The 22,651-nt window shown below is 35.3% G+C and overlaps 1 protein-coding gene and 1 long non-coding RNA gene across 5 annotated transcripts in view; both read left to right on the top strand.

Moving 5' to 3' along the window:
• The window catches only part of UCHL5 (ubiquitin C-terminal hydrolase L5), a 43,476-nt gene extending 36,179 nt beyond the window's left edge, over positions 1 to 7,297 (top strand). For all 4 annotated transcript variants that reach the window (XM_025892295.2, XM_025892294.2, XM_025892296.2 and 1 more), the window contains one exon: positions 4,871 to 7,297. In XM_025892295.2, the coding sequence (XP_025748080.1) occupies positions 4,871 to 4,915 (45 nt within the window). In that variant the 3' untranslated portion in view covers positions 4,916 to 7,297. The remainder of the gene's footprint in view (positions 1 to 4,870) is intronic.
• A 5,805-nt stretch (positions 7,298 to 13,102) lies between these two features.
• LOC112839327 (uncharacterized) overlaps positions 13,103 to 22,651 on the top strand; it is a 147,205-nt gene continuing 137,656 nt past the window's right edge. Inside the window, exon 1 of the long non-coding RNA XR_012375658.1 lies at positions 13,103 to 13,448. This is a non-coding gene — a long non-coding RNA (uncharacterized lncRNA). The remainder of the gene's footprint in view (positions 13,449 to 22,651) is intronic.

Raw genomic sequence — 22,651 nt, 5'->3', positions numbered from 1 at the left:
TAAAACTAGAATGGACATTGAAGGGGGAAAAAATAACTATAGCCTAGACTAATAAATGGGTTTTTTTATTCATTCCTAAGCTAGTATTCTTTCTGCCAAAGAAAAGCTCACATAGGTTTGTGAAAAATTCTGATTTCTAAGATTTTTTCTTCTTCAGTATAAGACACTTAAATATTAATTGTATAATTGCAATGCAGTTAAATTGTTTTTAAGTTTATATTGTAAATCAGTGTTTCTGAATGTGACCATCACTGGATACTCTTTAAAATACATGTTACCTGGCCCCTCCCCAGATATTCTGATATAGGGGAAGGAATCTTTAATAAGTTACCCCAAGTGACTCTAATGCAGCTGGTTTGTGTACCACATTTTGAGAAACACTTTGAGAAGATACTACTAGGCAAATAAAAGTTTGGGCCATTAACTTAAGAGCAGAGTACATGGTAGGTATGTGTTTCTTATTAATTTTAAAGTTTCTGAAGCAAAGATACATTTCAACCCAGCCTTTTTGTATCATCATAAATAATAGGAAATGAGAATTGAGGTTTTTGTGTATACCTTATTACCCAGATCCTGAAACATGTGCTTCTGCTTTTAGCACTAAGTGCACAAATTATTGCAGAAAATTGCTGAGTCTTCTCTTTTCCATACAGATTTTTCTGTTCATGTATCCCATGGTGTTATTCCAAGATGGGAAACTGATTTTAAAAAGTTTTAGATTAACATTTAGGGTTCTGTGATTCTCAGAAGTTCCTAGATACTGTGTTCTTTGTATGAAACACTATGAAATATTTCTCTATTAAAAATATTAAAATAATATATTGTGTTAAATCATATGATCTGTTGCATCAGATTCAACTATAGATAAATATTACTAAAGGCCAAATGTTATTAGAGAAATTTAAAATTGGTCCGTGAATAAACTTTTTGGTGCAAATTAGGAAAACGACCATTCTTGTTTGATTTTAATGACAGTATATCCCCAGATTTTTTTTGAAAGCATAGTTGGAGAACAAGCATTGAACTGTAATTTCTTACTTCACATTTTGGACACAGGGTGGCAGTATGTGAATGCCTGGTGTTAGTGGGACACCAGCTCAGTGTGTTCTTGGGTTTACACCTTTTTTTGAAGGGATAGTTATTGATCTACTTTTGCGTATTTCTTCAGACTACTCTTTGATTAATAATATTGCATAAGCAATATTGAGGTTACATTTATTCCTTGTGTATATACAATATCTGTTATCCCCTAAGGAATTCCCTTAAAGGAATCAATCTGTTATCCCCTAAGGAATATCCCCTAAGGAATATGAAGGAATTCAGATGCATTATTTGATTAAAATTTTTGAAATTTTAAAATTATTCATCATTTATCTAGCTGTAAGTATATTCTAGGACTTCTTACAGTCTATAGATATACGTACAACTAAGATATACTCTTCTCTCTTAAGCAGTTCATGATGTAGTTGGGGAAAGGAATAAATAATTATAGTATCATGCTGAAATAGGATTGTTCTGATAAGTGCCAGAATCAACAACATGCTGAAAGTCCTGGGGGAGCACAGGGTGGCTCCTTAATAGCCTTATGCCACTTGAAGTTTCACATCCATAAAATTTTAAATCTGTGGTTAGAATCAAATGCTTATTCTCTACCAATAAATCAGCTTCCTTAAGCATAAATGTATTTTGTTCATCACAGTTTGAAAAAAAGAAATCATTATATCATATTGAATATTACTTTCTACAGATAAACATGTTACAAATGAAAAAACAATAATGATGAGATTTTATAATTATATACAATACAAAGGCTTTAATAGTGATAATTGCTTAGTAGTAATACTTCTAAGAAAAATAACATGTAGAATTCAGAAATGGATAAGTTGAAATTACTAAGAAATTAATAAGTTTAACTGTTCCTCCCCCCACCCCTCGGTCCCCTATGCCAAGGGAAAGTAGAATAAAGGAACAAATTATAGAAGAAGTAGAAAGAACCAAAGAGGAAAGATGTGGCTACTCTTGGCAGTGATGTCAATACCAAACCTGTCCAGGATCAGATCTCTGAGTAACTGAGATAGTTGCTTAGAGCCTGTAATGGCATGAAAGTATTTGAATTTGAACATCTTTTTATTTTACAGAATAATAAAGAAAAGATCAAGACTTTGATTCTCCTGAGGGCGTATGGCTATAATGAATTAGATTAAGATCTTACCTTTTATAAGTATTTTTGTTATATGAGGCTTCTTCTCTTTTCTGAGGAGTTGAATATACATTATGTAATACCTGCTTGGGAAATAGCCTAAAAATACATAGTTATAAAACTTCTTGTGCCATATACCAAATCTTAACTGTGAAACTTTTACTGAGTTCAGGTATACCCAGTAAAATTCTTTTAATATTTTTATCTTTTTTTTTTTAATTAAGTTTTTTATTTTAATTCTGGGATAGATGACATACTGTGTCACATTAGTTTCAGGTGTACAATATAGTGATTCAACAAGTACATACATCACAGTGCTCATCATGACAAGTGTACTCTTTAATCCCCATCACCTAGTTTCCTCATTTCTGCCCTCCCCACCTCCCCTCTGACAACCATCAGTTTGTTCTCTATAGTTAAGAGTCTGTTTCTTGGTTTCTCTTAACCTAGTAATTCTGGATCATTGTCTATCCCAGGTTTTTAATAATCACCAATAACCTACCATAATATAAAATCATAGAATCAGTTGCTATGGGATTCAAAGCACCTTCAAAATACTGAATTTTGTCCACATTTTACTAAGACATTATAATTCAGTTGGTAATAATCTTTAGAACTGGGGCGCCTGGGTGGCTCAGTCGGTTAAGCATCTGCCTTCGGCTCAGGTCATGATCCCAGGGTTCTGGGATTGAGCCCCACATTGGGCTCCCTGCTCCGTGGGAAGCCAGCTTCTCCCTCTCCCACTCCCCCTGCTTGTGTTTCCTCTCTCTCTCTCTCTCTGTGTGTCAAACAAATAAATAAAATCTTTAAAAAATAATAATAATCTTTAGAACTTACTTTTTCTGTTCCTTAATAGAAATAAGGTAGAAGAATAGTTGGTATTCACAATAATACCGACATTGATATCTGTGATTACAGAATTATCTGATTTGAGTCAGTGATTTTTGATGTTTCATTGACATACTGTATAGAATGTAACAATGTACCTTTTTTCCATGCTATGTAGAAACGTAATATTGTTTTTTATTTGTAACAAAGGCTGAACAGAATACAGGCTTTTGGTTTTAAATCGCTGGTGCGAATTTAGCTGGTGCTTTTAGGCAAGTTATTTGCTTATAGTTTCCATTTCTTCATCTGTAAATTACGAATCATACCTACTTCACATTCTTGAGGACTAAATATCTATAAAGTACTTAAATGAGTGCTCAATAAATGGTAATTATTGTTAACTTATTTCGCTTATTCTTAATTTTATCTGAATTATATAGTTTAATAAATTATATAGTTTAATAAATAAATTATATAGTTTAATAAATTTTATCTGAAATATAGTTTAATAAATTATACAGTTTAATAAATTATATAGTTTATCTGTATTATTTGCTCATTTAATTATATTATAAAATTTATGTCATAAACCAGTAAGTTTATTTTTGTTAATCCTACTAAACATTCTGTATATTCAGAGTATATTTAGAGATCAATATGGGAAAAGTACATATTTTTATTTCAAATTATATCTGAAATTAAATTGTATTTTTATTTGGAAACAACTTCTTTGTTAAAAATCATATACATATCAGATTATAAATTTTGCTAACTAAAAATGTTCATGCAAGCAATTTTATTTTATATGATACATATAACATTTCTTCTTAATATATTCTAAGGCATAGCACTTTATTTTATCATATAGTTGTATAATAATTATACTACCTAATACATTATAAAAATATTGTAGTTGTTCTAATTACCCTATTTTTTAATCTAAGGAAGTTTTTTTTCTTAGTTGTATAATAACAAAACTCTATTTGTTCCTTTCTGATTCATTTGGCATAGTGGAAAGAACATTATATTCTAGTACTCTAAAATCGTATTTCTCAAAGTGTCATCTGAGGACCAGCGGAATTGGTATCCTCTAAAAATTTGTTAGAAATTTAGAATCTCAGGCATTTTATTGAATCAGCATTATAACAGGGTCCCCAGATCATTGGTCTGTACGTTGAAAAGCACCACTATAGAACAGGTGTCTTTTGACCTCTTGAGGTTCTGTTTTATACTAGCTGTGTGACTTTTGTCAAGTTTGAGATCTATAAGCTGTCTTTCTCATCTGCTGAAAAACAAAATAGAATTACTGGGTTCAAGCTATATAATTGTTATGAGGATCGAATGAAATAAGGTAAGAGAGCATTTTTTAAAAAGGTTCTATAAGTAATGTTTATTAATACTACAGATATGTGATCCTTTAGTGATATTCTGTTAAACTCATTCAAACATGCAGAAACTAATATGAGGTTTTTCTTATACTCAGTTTGAATGAGAAATGGGCGCATATGTAAATATATCGTTTTGAAGTATTTATGAATGAGTATGACTTTTGTGGCATGAGTAATTATGTATATTTAAATTATTACAATTATAATATATTTCAACTGCAGATAAGAAAGAACTATAAACCAAACATGATCCTTTTTTACTGAGGGCAAAACATAACTATAATTGGTCCAGCAGTAGTTTGTTGCAAGTCTTGAGTTCTGAAAGATAATGCTCTAGAAATCTTAAAAACAATGCATTTCAAGCCTTTTAGCTTAAGAATGCCCACTTACACACATTTTAACATGATCTAAAATGGACTTTTAAGATTTATAGAATACTATCTTTAACTTCTAGGCAAAAGAAAAACAGAATGCAAAGAAAGCACAGGAAACCAAATGAAGAAGATGCTTTGGGATGTATACACATTTCTGCTTCTGCACTTATTTTCATGGAAACCATTAAGTATAAGGAACTTTGAGCATCATCCTAATTGACTCAGTGCACGTTTGGCAATAGTACCAGTCTGTCTTGTCTTTAATGCATGGATTCTTTCCCTACCTGCATCATGTGCATGTAGTGCCTATTAAATAAAAGTGATATTCAGAGTGCTTGCCCAAATTCCGTTATTGACATTGGATCTGAGAGCTTCTGCTATTGGTTCTGTGGATATACACTATCATAATGAACCTAGGAATTACAAAATGTTATTCTCAACCTGTAATTGTTATAATTAATCTCTCAATCTTTTAGCTCAGTTACATGCTTAAAATTTATGAATGTCAAATCTTGATTAAATTAGATCTCTTGTTTCTCCTCATCATTAATGAAAAAGATCAGTATTTGTCTATGATATCTAAACATTTTGAGGATTTTAAAACTGAATTTTATCTTGAGAAAGTATGGTTTTAATGCAGATCATTTGAAAAAGACAAAAGTATAGTTTCTAGTGATTTTTACTGCTGCTGGTAGAAAAAGTAATAAACATTCAGTTTATTTTAGCAGACTTTCTTTAAGTGTTTGGGATTATTTATTATTAGAATTATTTCAGGAAGGTGTGATTATTATGCTTCAAAGCAGAATTTCAGGTTAAGAACAAATGATAAATCTTAAAAGATTTTTGGTGTTACTCTCAGTCTGGCAACATTTTTCAGGCTGCTAAGCTGTATCTTTGTAAAAAATCAGAGGTTTGACAATTTAGGCTATCTGCTTTTTTAAAAAAATAGGATGTGGTGGTGGAGGATTCTTCTATGCCAATTTGAATGAAATTGGTACAGCCCAATAGTTTCAAGAACCATGTACAGTTCGTTCACAATGGAATTTTTGAAATTACTTTTGGGAGTTACTTTGTTTTTTTTTGTTTTATGCAATAATTGTATTCTTGCTCCTAATCTTTTCCAAGTTAAACTTTAAAGGAGATTTTATGGAACTTCTTTTTATAAAGGAAATTATCTACTTTTTTTTCTTACTAGATACATTTCTGAAATTGATACATGACTTTTTTTTTAACAGTTTATTATGGTAAAGTTTAAGCAGACATAGAGCAACTGCTTATTCATCTTCTAGCTTCAAACACATGAATTTTTTAAGGATTATTTTAAAACTTACTACATTGTGGTATTATTAAATAACTCGTGAAAAAATCTGGTGGGAAATTGAGTAGAAAAATTAATGAAATATTTTTCATACATAATTTTAGTTGAAGGTAATAAAGAAGAATTTGTAGTTTTTCATCTGTGGGTAAATGTATTTTGCTCTGGATACAATAGTAATTATGGAGTGCTTTTAAAGCCATGATACAATTTTAAAAAGTGATTTCTTAAGGATTATTTTAGGCTCATCTTGATCCCATGCAATTATTTCAACTTAATTTATATACCTTGTTTTTTTTTTTTTTTTTTTAAGATATTTTTAGTTTGGTGTAATCTCTACGCCCAGTGTGGGGCTTGAACTCACAATGCCGAGATCAAAAGTTGCACACTCTACTGAGTGAGCCAGCCAGGTGCCCTTATATACCCGTTTTATAGAGGCTTAAATTTTGTAAAGCAATACAAGGAATATTATAGTCAGTAGTATACAGTCATCAACACAGTGTGACACTAGCATAAGGATCAACAACAAATTGATCAGTGGAATAGAAGAGAAATCCTATAAATAAATCCACATTTATGTGGTTACTTGATTTTTGACAAAGGTCGCGAAGCAATCCAACAGAAAAGGAAAGTCTTTTCAATGAATGAGGCCAGAACAGCTAAACCTTCATGTGGAAAAAAAAAGGAACCAAGACCTCCTTCCTCACAAAAATGAATTTGAGATGGATCATTGACCTTCAATTAATAACTAAAGTACAAAGGTTTTTAGAGGAAAACATAGGTGAATATCTTTGTGACTTGAGTGTAGCCAAAGGTTTCTTAGGTCACAGAAAGCAATAACCATAAAGATCCAAAATCTGTTTATAAAAATTAAAAACTTGTCATTGAAAGATGCTTTTAATAAGAGTAACCAGTATCAAATGACATTAAAATAGCTTTATAAAACTGTGTTAATAGGTATAAGGATATTTTCTTATAATCTAATTCTAATAAAATTCTTTGATAGGAATTTCCATAGCTTAAGAATGGCTTATTTTATCTGCTTCTTCTTTGATAATTGTAAATGCATTGTAATCCTTCATGATAATGTTTGCCAGTGAATAAAGAAATATGACTTGTCTTTGTCTGGGTCTTAAGTCATGAAGCTGATGGGTAGAGAAAATGGATGAATAAAGAACAATCCAGAAATATATGTTAGTTATGTGGGAAGTTTTTTCTTTTTTAAAAAGGTGTATTGAAAGGAGTGTTTAAAAGAAAGTCTCCTTTGTTCATTTCACTTTTGCCCTTTTCTAATATCTCATTTAATGCTTGGATAGATGAAGGCACTTCCATTCTGTTTTGTGCCTTTTAAAATAACTAGCCAATTCTAAGCAATATACTTTTGCTATCATAAACAAAGAAAGCTTGCCAACAGCTGCTGCACTGGCTAGTCTCACCTCATATGTTTAGTTCCCAAGATAGCTGCCCTTTTTCTAGCAGAGAGCAGTCTGCTTGACTGTGCCACTGGAATAGACAAATATTTGTTCTGAGATCGTGAACGATGGGGACTTGCTCCCCTATTTAGACCATGATACATACTTCTGTGTGTATTATGGTGTTACATGCAGATTAATAACTTCAGTTAATCTAGTTGCCTAAAACATTTCAAGATACATTTAGAAATCACTTTTTTTACCCCCTGTAGGAGTATTTTGTGTCTTGGGGGGGAAAACTTTTAAGGTTTTTCCTTTAAAAAATTTGAAGAAAGATAAGCAAAAATAAAATTTAAATTACCCATCGTTCTACCATCAGGGATGACTACATTAACATTTTAGTGTGTTTAGTGATTCTTTTACCCCATATGTGTGCGTTTCTGTGTGTTAGTCTTGCATGCCCTCCCCATATGCCAAAATAGATTTATGTACTATAAGTTATTTTTAAAGCAGATGATATGCAATTTATCATCTTTGTATCATTGACAACTTATTCTCAGGAAACAAACCACTCCAGCTATTTGAAGAGGAATAGGGATTAATATTGAACATTTTGAAAGCTAGTTTCTTACAAGGTCATTGGAAGTTATGGAGGAGTAGGCTTTAGTTTGGGTTTCCAGGAATGACTCCCAGCAAAACCTGTGTTACTGGCCCACCAGCAGAACTGCTACATCTGCAGCAGTCAAGGGTTCACCACTGGAGTCCCTGGTGTTAGGACCTGCTGCAGCAGCTGTGGTCTAGGAATGAGGAATGTGCTGCAATTATGTGTTGTCACCCAGTGACTATATACTAGAACTGTGGAAAAATTCAACCGCTCCACGGCTAAGCACTCAGAATAGTGAAAGCCACTCAGAATAAATTCTGCCACTCAGATTAGCTAAAGCAACAGGCAGATGGCCTCTGCCTTTTGACTTTCAAAACTTAGGTTTTCTGCAAGGGAATCTAGGAAGTGAGTTTTTTAGCTTTGCAGTCTCTGCAGATTAGGAAGGCATTCTAGGAGGGAGCTGGCAAGTCCACTCAATCACACATTACTACATTCTTCTACAGTAACAATTTTTTCTTTTTACAGAAGTAATACATGTTTATTTTAGAGAAATGAGAAAATACAGAGAAAAAATATGAAAATAAAATCTAATCCTATTACCCAGAGATAATCACTGTTAGTGTTCTGATGTATATCTCACCAGAGAATGTGTTTACACTCACACATGTAATAAATATTTTTGTTTTTATGAAAGGGATTACAATTAAATATTTTGTTCCATGCTTCCCCCCACAAACGTCTCATATTAATAAATATGCTTGTATCACATCTTTTTTTTAATGGTTGCTTAGTATTCCATTATATAAGTATGCTCTATTGTATTTAACAAGCCCCTAGTAGTGTGGAATAAAGCATAGAAATAAAATGGGCAAACTGGATAGTTTGATTTTGGGGGGAGGAATTTATTTTTTAAACTGACATGATTTCTTAGATCTGTCAAATATGAATGTTCTTCAATTTGTTCTTTTCCTTAACATGTGGTTAATTGGCTTAAATCCAATGACTGAGAGGTCAAAGAGTCACCACTTCTAGCATACCTAGTACTTTTTATTTTATTTTATTTTTTATTATTTATTTATTTTTTAAAGATTTTATTTGACAGAGAGAGATAGCGAGAGCGAGAACACAAGCAGGGGGAGTGGAAGAGGGAGAAGCAGGCTTCCCGCTGAGCAGGGAGCCCAATGCGGGGCTCGATCCCAGGACCCTGGGACCATGACCTGAGCCGAAGGCAGACGCCCAACAACTAAGCCACCCAGGCGCCCCCTAGTACTTTTTATTTTTGACTTTATATTAATGTCTTGAGAACTTGATAATTTATCCAACATATATCTGAGTTGTTCTAGATGCTGGAGATCAAGCCTCTGCCCTCAAGGTGAGAGGCAATAGGCAAGCCTGTATAATATAATTTTTCAAGTACTGGAAAGAACTATAAAAAAAACAGCAGGCCAAAAGAATGGAGGGAGGTGAGGTTTGATGGGATGGCCATGGAAAATACCTTTAAAGAGATGATATTGAAGCAGAGATCTAAATGAAGAGAGTTTTCTCTGTAGTACTGACTCAGCACTACGAAAGAGGATTGCATACAGGCAGAATCAACATGCAGTAATTCTGAAAATTTTTAATAATGTGTGATAGTTAAATGGTTTATGAAAGTTGATTTGGGGTGATTTTGATTTGATTTTTTTTAAAAATATTTATTTATTTATTTATTGAGAGAGAGAGAGAATGGTAGAGAGAGAGCATGAGAGGGAAGAAGGTCAGAGGGAGAGGCAGACTCCCCGCTGAGCAGGGAGCCCGATGCGGGACTCGATCCTGGGACTCCAGGATCATGACCTGAGCCGAAGGCAGTTGCTTAACCAACTGAGCCACCCAGGCACCCTTGATTTGATTTTTAATATGAAAATAGGTTGAATAAAAATTACATGTAGGAAACTCTAGGACCACTGGCCTATGTGCTTTTTTAGGCTATCCAGATAGTCTACATAAACTTATATAACACTTTCTTGTAGCAATGTAGTATAGTATTGACTAAACCATAAAATTAGTGGGAAAAGTCTCATGCAAGTATATTTTAAAAACAATTTGACATATACCATGATTAAGAAATAAACATGAAAACTAAAACAATGAAGTTAATTAGAAAAATATGGGAGGATATTTTATTATTTTGGGATTGAGAAAAGCTTCCTAAGCAAGCAATAAAACATAGAAAAAAAAATCTAGAAGAGAAACACTTGACTGTATAGAAATTTCTGTACAACAAACACCACAAAAACTTAAAAGTGAGAACAAAATTTCATCATACATAACAATGTAATATGTATATTAGAAATATAATTAATATCTAATATACAGAGAGTTCTCCCCCAGGAGAAAAATTGGCAGGTGATATGAACAGGCAGTTCACAGAAGGTGTTAAACAATGGCTAGTGACATTGTAAAAGATGGTAAATCTACTAGTGATCAAGAAAATACAAATCAAAATTTAAAGAGATGCCTTTTTCCTGTCAGATTATCAGGAAATTAAAACGCTTGTAAACATCCACTTTACAGTGTGGGCATAAATGGGCAGGCAGGCTGATGGACCAGTGGCAGAAGTCTTTTTGAAAAGCAGTTTAGCAATTCTCAAAATCTAGATGGTACATATCCTTACAATAATTTCACTTCCAAGAACCATATTACATATGTATTCACACAACTATATAAAGACGTATAAGAAGATTCATCATAGGGTTATTTGTAATAGCAAATAATTGGAGACAACCTAAAAGCATAGCAAGAGGGAATGGGAAAATAAGTTATAGTATGTTGGAATACTATGCAAATCACTGAAGATAATGAGATAAATTTCATGTATTAAGTGGAAGGACGTCTGTGATCCTTTTTTAAGGAAAATGAAAGCTGCACTATAGTGGTATAGTATAAATACATTTTCTGAAGAAAAATCTTACATGTGTATACATGAAAACAAAAATATTTGGAAGTATCACATGAGATTCTTAACAGTTAGTAGCCCAGGGGCTTAGAAGTGGAAGGGTGAAGTGGGGAATTTTCCATTTTAAAGTTACAGGTTTCTGACATGATTGAATTTTTTCCTACCAGAATATATTACTTTTGTGTTCTAAACCATATCAATAAGTTAGCCAATTATTCTTGTGACAAAAGTATTGTCAGGATTTCTTTCAATAAGATGCTCCCTAAATGCATTTAAAAATGAACAAAACAAAACAAAAAAAAAAAAAAAAAAAAAAAAAAAAAAATAAAAATGAACAAAACATAAATGCGGCATATATATATATATATATATACATATATATATATACACACACATATATATATATAACACATACATTTGAGTAATATATTTATTGTGTAATCTAAGGCATACCTATGTCTTCCTAGCAATAATACTGGTGTTTATGGGGTACTTCCCCCTGGTGGCTATTCTCATAGCAGTTTATTTTTTAATTAATTTTTTGTACTTTCAAGTTTTTATTTAAATTCCAGTTAGTTAACATATGGTGTAATATTAGTTTCAGGAGTAGAATTTAGTGATTCGTCCATCACATATAACACCCAGTGCCCATCACAAGTGCCCTCCTTAATACCCATCACCTATTTAACCAATTGCTCACCCACTTCCCTCTAGCAACCCTCCGTTTGTTCTCTATAGTTAAGAATCTGTTTTATGGTTTGTCTCTCTCTCTTTTATCCCCATGTTCATTTGTTTCTTAAATTCCACATATGAATGGAATCCTATGGTATTTATCTTTCTCTGACTTATATCACTTAGCATAATAGTCTCTAGCTCCATCCCTCGCATTAAAGATACTTTATTTCACTTTGTTCATCTTATGTATGTATATATGTATGTATGTATTTAAATCAAGTCATCTATAACAAGGTTACTCAAAATCATGGTCTTCAGACCAGCAGTGTCAGCATCACCTCAGAACTTGTTAGAAATGCAGAATCCCAGGCCAATGAAATCAGAATCTGCATTTTAACAAGATGCCTAGTTAATTCCTGTGCACATTCAAATTTAACAAGCAGAGGCTCATTTGTTATATTTATGGAAATACTGTTTTCATCATCAGTGGATATTGTGCTATATTTTCTGCACTTAAGAAATTGATAATAGGATTTTTGCAGTTTCAGTAGCATTAGAATTAGTAGGTTTAGAAAATTGATTAGACTAAATGGTGCTGGGAAAATTGGACAGCCACATGCAGAAGAATGAAACTGGACCATTCTCTTACACCACACACAAAGATAAACTCAAAATGGATGAAAGACCTAAATGTGAGACAGGAATCCATCAAAATCCTAGAGGAGAACACAGACAGTAACCTCTTCAACCTTTGCCACAGCAACTTCTTGCAAGACACATCTCTAGAGGCAAAGGAAACAAAAACGAAAATGAACTATTGGGACTTCATCAAGATAAAAAATTTCTGCACGACAAAGGAAACAGTCAACAAAACTAAAAGGCAACCTATGGAATGGGAGAAGATATTTGCAAATGACATATCAGATAAAGGACTGGTATCCAAGATGTATAAAGAATTTATCAAACTCAACACCCAAAAAACAAATAATCCAGTCAAGAAATGGGCAGAAGACATGAACAGACACTTCTCCAAGGAAGACATACAAATGGCCAATAGACACATGAAATAATGCTCCACATCACTTGTCATCAGGGAAATACAAATCAAAACCACAATGAGATACCACTTTACACCAGTTAGAGTAGCTAAAGTTAACAGGAAATGGAACAACAAATGTTGATGAGGATGTGGAGAAAGAGGAACCCTCTTACACTGTTGGTGGGAATGCAAGCTGGTGCAGCCACTCTGGAAAACAGTATGGCAGTTCCTCAAGAAGTTAAAAATAGAGCTACCCTATGACCCAGCAATTGCACTACTGGGTATTTACCCCAAACATACAGATGTAGTGAAAAGAAGGGGCACCTGCACCCCAATGTTCATAGCAGTAATGTCCACAATAGCTGAACTTTGGGAGGACTGAGATGCCCTTCAACAGATGAATGGATAAAGATGTGGCCCATATATACAATGCAATATTACTCAGCCATTAAAAAGGATGAATACATGCCATTTGCATCGACATGGATGGAATTGGAGGGTATTATGCTAAGTGAAATAAGTCAATCAGAGAAATACAATTATCATATGGTTTCACTCATATGTGGAATATAAGAAATAGGGGAAGGTAAGGAAAACTGAATGGGAAGAAATCCTAGAGGAAGACAAACCATGAGAAACTCGACTCCAGGAAACAAACTGAGGGTTGTGGAAAGGAAGGTAGGTCGGGGGATGGGGTAACTGGGTGATGGGCATTAAGGAGGGCATGTGATATGGTGAGCACTGGGTGTTGTATGCAACTAATGAATCATTGAACACTACATCAAAAACTAATGATGTACTATATGTTGGCTAATTGAATTTAAGTATATTAAAAAAAAAATGCAGCAGGTGCCTGGCTGGCTCAGTCGGTGGAGCATGTGACTCAATCTCAGGATCATGAGTTCAAGCCCCATGTTGGGCATGGAGCCTACCTAAAATATAAAAAAAAAATTAAAGAGTTAAAAATAAAATTTTAAAGAGATGGAGGGAGGGAGAGAGGAAGAAAATACAAAACCATTCACAATGTGCCAGGCACTGTTCTAAGTATTTTTGCATATTAACTCTAATCTTCACAAGATATGAAATACATCCTGTTAGTCCCATTTTCATATGAGGATACTAAAGCACTAAAACAGTAAGTAATTTACTCAAGTTCACACAGCTCTGTAAGCAGTAGACCTAGGGTTCAAACCCAACTAACTGGGTCCTGAATTCTTCTCTCCCTCCCTCTGTCCCTCCCTCCCTCATTTCCTCCCTCCCTCCCGTCCTCACAATCAACCCCCTCTCTCCTACCTTGCTTCCCTCCCTCCCTTCTTATCTTTCTCCCTTCTTCCCTCCCTCTCTTCCTTCCTCCACCTCCCCCTTCCCTCATTCTTAGGGGTGAAAGTTTCATTACGGACAGAAACGAAAAGTGGAGGTTCTTGGTAAAAAAAACTACCCTATCTCTGGATTTATTAGAAGCTCTGTAGGAGACATTAATTACCTTCACTGAATTATTAAGGAATGCATAGAGTAAGTGGTAATCATGAGCTCTGGGATCCGGTGGCTCTCTGTGGGCTGGTAATTATAATGATTTTGATAAGAGACTAACAAGCTATCCAGGTTGGGCCTCCCAGGCTGTGTCTCCTAGTGAAGTTACCAAAGTCCAAGTTCTGCCCTTTCAGCTTATGATTTGAGGCGTTGAGTGTACACTCACTGAAGGTGATAAAGACATTGGGTAGTTGAAACAACTTAATAAAACTTAGAGAATAATGTACACCTGAAAGACAATTTACTAATTTACTTTACTGTTATAACTGCCAAGGAGACCAGACATTCCTATCAACCTATCAGTACCTTGTCTCCCCGGCAGATAAACTTACCAAGGAAACCAAATTAAGACCAGAAGGTAGGATGACTATAGAACTGGTCCAGAGGAAAGTATTTGTTTTTGAGACATACTGGATGTGACAACCTATTAGATGTTTTGCCATACTAGACACTAACCAAATCTGCCTGGTACACTCACACCTCTTGGCCAAAATGTTACTGCATCCTTCTACACATTACTAGAGACACAATGACAAAATTTTAAACTCCATAATGATCACTTTTCTGGTTGATATTTTCCTACTCCCCTTCTCATACCAAAAAATGTTCTCAAATATGTTGTAATTTAAGTTTATATTCATTTTATTTCAATTTTATTTTTATCTGGCTTCCTCATGAATTTTCTCTATATATTTTCTATAACCTATGTAACGCCTATGTGTGAGGAATCAGTGTTTCTGTTCTAATATGGCCACTATGGCCTTCCTTAATATCGCATGCCTGAAATGGTTTATATCTAACTTACATATTTGGGATGCCCTGCACACCTAAGGTGATGTGGGAAGTGTTTCTCTTAGAGCACACAGGATTGTTATTGGGGTAGTTGTGTTGCTAATACAGTGACCGCCTTGGGTGATGCAGTTACTCTTTCAGATTGTAGGCCAAAATTTACTTGAATTAACATTTGCAATAAGAAACAATAGTGTCAACCTAAGTAGCCTCATTATATCTTCCATGAGTAACTTGGCCACTCTAGCCTCTGCTATCATTCTACGAACTATACATTCTTGCCAACTTTCCTGAAGTTGGCAAACACAATGTCACAGGTAAGACACTGAACTTTCTGCATACCAATTTATTCTCAAATTGTAACCTCATGGTGCAGTGTGTGGGAGAGCAGACTACCAGACTTGGACTTTGGAGACCTGGGATTCTGGTCCTGCTCTGCTATTAACTATTGTATGATCTTGGCCCATGTTGTGTTACCTGCTGGAATGTACTTTGTCCTTTCTTATAAATTTCAAATAGCACTTAGCAAACATATTTCACGTATGTTCTAACCCCTAAAACAAATTAAAATGGAAGCTTTGTGGTATTAGGCACAAACACTTCTGACCCTCTCTTGCTGTCTCTCGTGGTTGAGTCTAAACATAAGAAATCACGCGTATATGACTTTCTTTTCTTTTAAAAAACACAGATGATATTTAGAAGAAGTTTGGTTACATTTCCTAAGCTTTTATCCCTATGCTTTGGGGATCTCTCAGCCTCCTGCACTGACAACCTTATAAACTTATACATCTAATTTGTATTATTATCTTGAGGCAGTCCTTTTGCTAATTTTAACCTCTAAGATGGTATTAAGAGTGTAAGCTAATGCAGATCTTCCTCAGCTTACGATGATAAATCTATTGTAAGTTGAAAATATTCTAAGTCTAAAATGCATTTAATACACCTAAACTACTGAACATCATGGCTTAGCCTACCTTGAATGTGCTCAGAACACTTACATTAGCCTACAGTTGGCCTAACACTCATAATTGCATGGCTGACTGGGAGCTGCCCAGCATCACAAGAGAGCATCATAATGCATATTACCAGCCCAGGAAAAGATCAACATTCTAAATTTGAAGTATAGTTTCTACTGAATGCATATCGCTTTTGCACCATTGAAGAGTTGAAAAATTGTAAGTTGAAGCATTATTAAGTTGGGAACCATCTGTATAAACTATTCTGACACAGCATCTCCAATTTGAAATCTAGTCATTTTTATACACAATCTTTATTCACAAAAAGGAAAATCAACTCCTTTCTGGATACATATTTAAAGAAATGTAGACAATTCTGGAGCCTTGTGATAGAATTACCATTTAAAGAATTTTGAATGATATATTTTAGCATCAGTATATGTAAGGAAAGAAGCCCTACTATAAACACCACATGATAGTATTATAGTAGAAGAAGTAAGATTGAAGATAGGCTTGAATGCCTTCTTGTTCATTCATTAATTCATTCAACCAAAAGGTATTATTAAGCATCGACTCAGAGTGAGATTTAATTCTGTTTTGGGGATACATGAATGCAAAGACATGGTCTTGCTCTGTGAGCTTGGACTGGGTGTTAGCCTTGGGGGGTTATAAATCTCACTGGTGATAACTTCCTCAAAGAGCAGAGACAACATTATGATAAGTAACTGTTACCAGTGAATAGACAAAACAGTCTTAGAATAAGTCTATTTTGCCCCATATGCAGTAATAATGTTTATGTAGTTTGGGCAAATGTTTATGAGAATTGACTTACACTTGAGATACCAGCTTACTATTATATTTTGTGGTCACAGAGTGAACATTCCTGTCAACTTTTGTCTTTTTTAAGATTCAGTAACAGCTTATTTTGGGAGGAGGAAACAAGAGTAGAAAAGAGAACTGAGGTGTTAGCTGTATTTATGTTAAGGTTCAAGGTAGATAATAAGTAGCAATTGCAACTTTTAAGTTCTATTAGCATTTGGGGGCTAGTGAGGTGCTTTCCAGGAACTTGGGAATTACAGAAGTAATATTGCATTCTGAAAATTAAATTGTAAGGCCAACACATAACAGAGTATGAATTTGGAAAGTTCCTAGAATGAAACAGACTGCTTCCAGGCCATTTGGATGTTACTAACTCAGAGGTCACTAACATAACACGTATTGAGCTAGGTGAGTAATGTGAAGGAGTGAAGGTGACCAGATATCGGTGTAGTAACCACAAAGTGATAGTCTCCACTTCCACCAATATACGTGCTTTCCTCCATTTTTCTTGACATACAGACCATTCTTTGTCCAGTTTTCTATTTTCCCTCATCTGAAAGCTAGAACAACAAGTGTTATTTTTTTCTCTCAAGTTTACTCTAAGAAGGGGGAAGAAAGAACATACACAGATTAATGGCGAATGACACTTGGCAGAGACGCTAGCAAACAGGAAAGGACACCCTATCTAAAGGGAGCAGCTATTCCTCAGCTGTAGCTGATTACTTGCAGGTAGAAATGGGCTAGTATTGCCAGAATTTCTGTTTGTTTTTTTTTTGAGAGATGCCAAAAATCTAAATTTATTGAAGTTTCTCAGTTTGTAAATGTGGGCTTCAGCTTCTTTAAAACATCTCAGGCCAAATAAGACAATCTGTGGGCTGAACCTGACCCAAAGTCTCTACTTTGTAATCTCTGCTATAGCATTAAATATACTTATGTAAAGCAAGAAGGAGTTAATCAAAAAGGAACAGCCAGCTCTAGAAGTGCAGATACGATAGAGTCATAGAATTTATTGAAGAATATCCAGAGGAAGAGTCTTATCTATGAAATGCCTGAGTATTTCTGATCTCAATACTTAAATATTTCCATTGTTAAACCCACCTTACATTTCTTGGATAAACCTAATTCAGTCCTGCTATAGTATGTATTTTTATGTATTACTGGACTCTATTGTTATTTGGAATTTGTGCCTCTAGCATCTGTCAGTAATACCGGTCTCCTTTTTGCGTTTCTCATACTACATTGCTTGGATTTTGATAATAAGGTTATTTGATATAAGGTTATGCTACTACATAATGAGTCTGATAATTCCAATATCTGAAGTCTGTTTTTAATTTCTGTGGTTTCTGTTAGTTCTTGCTCAAGCTGTCTGTGTGTGTGTGTGTGTGTGCGCATGCATGTATGTGTTTCTTACCTCATTGTTCTTGAAAAGTTATTTGTAAGAATGTTTCGAGGCCTAGGATGAAGTTTTCTTCCAGTTTACATTGCTTATGGCAGTACCTAAAGGCTCAGCAAGTTTGGAAGAGCCTTATTCTTTTTTTTTTTTTTAAGATTTTATTTATTTACTTGACAGAGAGAGAGAGTAGGGGGAGCAGCAAGCAGAGGGAGAGGGAGAAGCAGGCTCCCCACTGAGCAGCGAGCCTGATGCCGGGATGCGGGGCTCGATCTCAGGACCCTGGGATCATGACCTGAGCTGAAGGTAGCCACTTAACTGCTGAGCCACCCAGGTGCCCCTTATTCTATGTTGAAGACCCAGGTTTTCCTGGACTACCCAAGTCATTCAAACCTGGACTACAAAATGACGCAAGGCTGATCTAAGTATGGTCTCTCTTGTCATGGTGTATAACCCTTTGGAGTCCCAAGGATCTTTGTGGGAAGGGTTTCCAATTGAATTATTTTATGGGAGACAGGGCTTTGAATTTTATTCCTGCTGACCTGGGAGGCCATAAAAATGAAAGTTAAAATTTTCAGAGTTTGGCAAAAACATCTTCATGTGTTCTTATCCCTCTTAAACTGTTCTTTTCTTTTTTTCTTTTGGTCTGGGAATTCCTTACTATTTTATTGGTACTTTGTTCATTTCATCCATTTAAAAAAATTAATTAATTTTAAAGTTCTTGTAAGCAGGAGATCTAGGACGCTCCCAGGACAGCATCAGTAGACAGTGAAGTTCTTTCTCTGTTCATTTCTATATGTAAAAACTGTCAAGGTTTACTAGTAGTTCTTAATTATTTAAAAAAAATTGATAGTAATTTCAATAAAAATATAAAAATACATGTAGTTCTTATCCCTGCACTAATGACATACTTTGTGTTTCCATGCTCCTTGATTATTAGTGGAGTTAATCTTTTTTTTTTTTAAGATTTTATTTATTTATTTGAGAGAGAGAATGAGAGAGAGAGAAAGCACATGAGGGGGAGAGGGTCAGAGGGAGAAGCAGACTCCCCGCTGAGCAGGGAGCCCGATGTGGGACTCGATCCCGGGACTCCAGGATCATGACCTGAGCCGAAGGCAGTCGCTCAACCAACTGAGCCACCCAGGCGCCCTGGAGTTAATCTTTTGTGTGTTTGATGGCCATTTGTCTTTCTTTGCTAATGAAGTACCTGTTGTGTATTTAGCCCATTATTCTATTGCTGTGTTAATATTTTTGTTATTCATTTGAAATAGCTTTTTAGATATTAAGAAATTTTGTTTCCTAAGGAAAGCTGAAATCTTATTCCTAATGCTTCTCTACCATCAGATTACTAATAAGGAGGAACATTGACGTGAATGGTTTAAGGCTAATGACATTTGCCTCATCGTAGTGCTGGAGACTGTCCTCTAGATGAAGTCATTTAATAAATATTTATTGAACATATACTAAGCACCAGGTTAATGAGGTTCTGGGCATGTAATGGTAAAAACCACAGATATTATCTTTGTCTTCATGGGATTTACTCTAGTGAGGTTGACAGACGTGAACCAGATAATCACAAGTGTGTATTTGCGAACCATTGTAAGTGCTGTGAAAGCAAAAATTTCTATGAGATCATCAAACAGGAGAACCTGACCTATCTGAGTTACAGTTTGAGCTGAAATCTGGGGGACAAGTGGGAGTTAAGTAGGCAAAACCTGGGGTTTGTGTGTGGAGGGAAGTACTGCAGACAGAAGGAAGTACAAAGTCTGTGAGACAGGAAAGAATTTAGTGTTTCAGAATGTTAAAAAGGCAGTATGACTGGGGTGCACAAAGCAAATGCGTGTGTTGAGTCTGGAGAGCTGAGAAGGGTGCTTGTGCATAGTTTTGTGAATTACACTAAGGATTTTAGTCTTCATACTAAAATTAATAGAAGCCATTAAAGAAGTTTAAGAAGGGGAAGGATACGGTCAAACTTGCAGTTTTATAAGATCACACTTGCTGTAACACAGAGAATTGATGAAGAGGGAGCAAACGTGGATGTGGGAAGGAATGGACAAATAAAGCATGATGCCCATCATGCTCTTTATACTTATTTACGTACCATAAAACTCCACAGACTCCCACGTCTTCCCTACCCCCCTGAGTCTACTCACCTGTAGACTCTTTGTGTCCTTTTGCCACCCTCTCCAACTCTGGATACCTTTCCACATTGCCCACAGTGTAATTTATGTAATTTATGTCCTCAATCTAGATTTTAAACATTTCTTTTACCTTCTTGCTCTAACGAAAATGTGACTTTCTGCACTGCCCTATAGCAGTTGCTCTTTCTTCCTCCCACTGCGTCTTGAGATTGGGCAGGTCTTGTCTTCCTTGTTCACCATTGCCTCTTTCATTCTCCCTCTTTCCTCCTTAAAACTTGCTGTTTTTGGATCTCATGTCATCAAATTATATGACTCATCATTACTGTCAACACCCATCATTTCTTCGTAATTTTAACTCCCAAGTCATGTTATTTACTCCTACACAACTCTTGTTTCAATTCTTGACTATTTCAATGCAGAGCACCCTGGTCACTCAGTGCTTTGAAGTCTTCCTCTTCAGCAGTATTCTCTAGTCTTGCCCTCAAGCCACTCAATGCTGCGATCATACCCTTGACGTTTATTATCACCGATAATTGCATCTCTTTAACCCCAATTTCATGCCCTTCACTCTCTGAACACCACCTCTTATCTCCCCCATCTGGCTCCTTCCAGAATTCTAATTCCAGCAATCTTTTGACTCCACTGGAGCCCTCATTTCCATCAATTCCACAACATTTCCAATTTTCCTCTTTTTTTTTATTTTTGATATCCTTATTTTCTCCTTTCCCAGCCTAAGTTTCATGGTCAGTTATTACAAGCTCTCTCTTGCATACACCCTTAATTCTTTTGCCCTTCTCTTTGCGCTATTCTTTTGGCAAAACTACATTCTGGTTGAGTCCAAATCGCTGTTATTCTGAACCTGCATCTGATTTGGTGGGGAAAAAACACTAAACCAAGTTACCTTGTTTCCCTTGAAATTCTTTTTTTTTTAAAGATTTTTATTTATTTGACAGAGAGAGACACAGTGAGAGAGGGAACACAAGCAGGGGGAGTGGGTGAGGGAGAAGCAGGCTTCCCGCCGAGCAGGGAGCCCGATGTGGGGCTCGATCCCAGGACCCTGGGATCATGACCTGAGCTGAAGGCGGACACTTAATGACTGAGCCACCCAGGTGCCCATCCCTTGAAATTCTGATCATGAACCTCAAGTGGGCCCTTAATTCTATTAGGTAGGCATTCTATACATCCGTAGGCCCTTTCATCTCTCTTTTTGAGGTGATTATATGGGGACTTTCCTCATTTTACTTAAATCTCAACATCTCTCCTATGTTCAGCTGATGACTGTAACTTCCTCCTTTACTGAGAAATGGAACCGATCAGAAGAAAACTTGCATAGACTTCCACCACTGCATCTACTTACTTAAAAGCATTAGCACCTCCTCTGCATTCTTACCTGTTCCTGCAGATGAACCACCCATTTTCCTATCTAAAGCTGGCTTCTTTACTTGTCATTGGATGCCATCCCCTCTTGTCTGCTCAAGAAAAACATTCCAGAAATTCTCTCCTCTTTCTCCTACATTATTATTTTTTTCATTTTTTACTGGATCATTCTAGTTAACTTATAAAAAAAAGCATCTTGACTCCACTTCCCTCAACAACTAACACTCAATTTCCTTGTTCCCTTTTGCAGCAAATCTCCTTCTTAAAAGCATTATTATTTCCTGTCATCAATTTCTCTCCTGTCCGTTTTCTCTTATAACAACGGCAACAGGTATTTGCCATCACTGCATGGAAACTACTCTCCAAGTTACGCTAACCCCAGTGGTTAATATCCAAAATATATAATGAACTCACACAACTCAATAGCAACCAACAAACAAGCCAAATAATTCAATGACAGAATGGGCAGAGGAGCTGACTAGACATTTTTTTCCAAAGAAGAATACAGATGGCCAATAGTCACATGGAAAGATGCTCAGCATCACTAATCACCAGGGAAATGCAGGTCAAAATCACAATGAGATATCACCTCATGCCTGTTAGAATGGCTATTATCAAAAAGATGAGAAACAAGTGTTGGTGAGGAAGTGGAGAAAAGAAGACAATGGCCTACTCTTGGTGGGAATGTAAAGTGGTACAGGCACTAGGGAAAACTATGGAGGATTCTCAAAAAGTTAAAAATGGAGCTACCATATGATCCAGCAATTCCACTTCTGGGTATTTATCTGAAGAAAATGAAACACTAATTTGGAAAGACATATGTACCCCTATGTTCACTGCAGCATTATTTATAATAGCCAAGATATGGAAACAACCTAA

This window comes from Callorhinus ursinus, unplaced genomic scaffold, assembly GCF_003265705.2.
Source record: "Callorhinus ursinus isolate GAN/ISIS: 27379988/994484 unplaced genomic scaffold, GSC_fseal_2.0 scaffold54, whole genome shotgun sequence".
Taxonomy (NCBI): domain Eukaryota; kingdom Metazoa; phylum Chordata; class Mammalia; order Carnivora; family Otariidae; genus Callorhinus; species Callorhinus ursinus.
The sequence above is the reverse complement of the archived record's forward strand: the minus strand, read 5'-3'. Positions and strand labels throughout refer to the sequence as shown.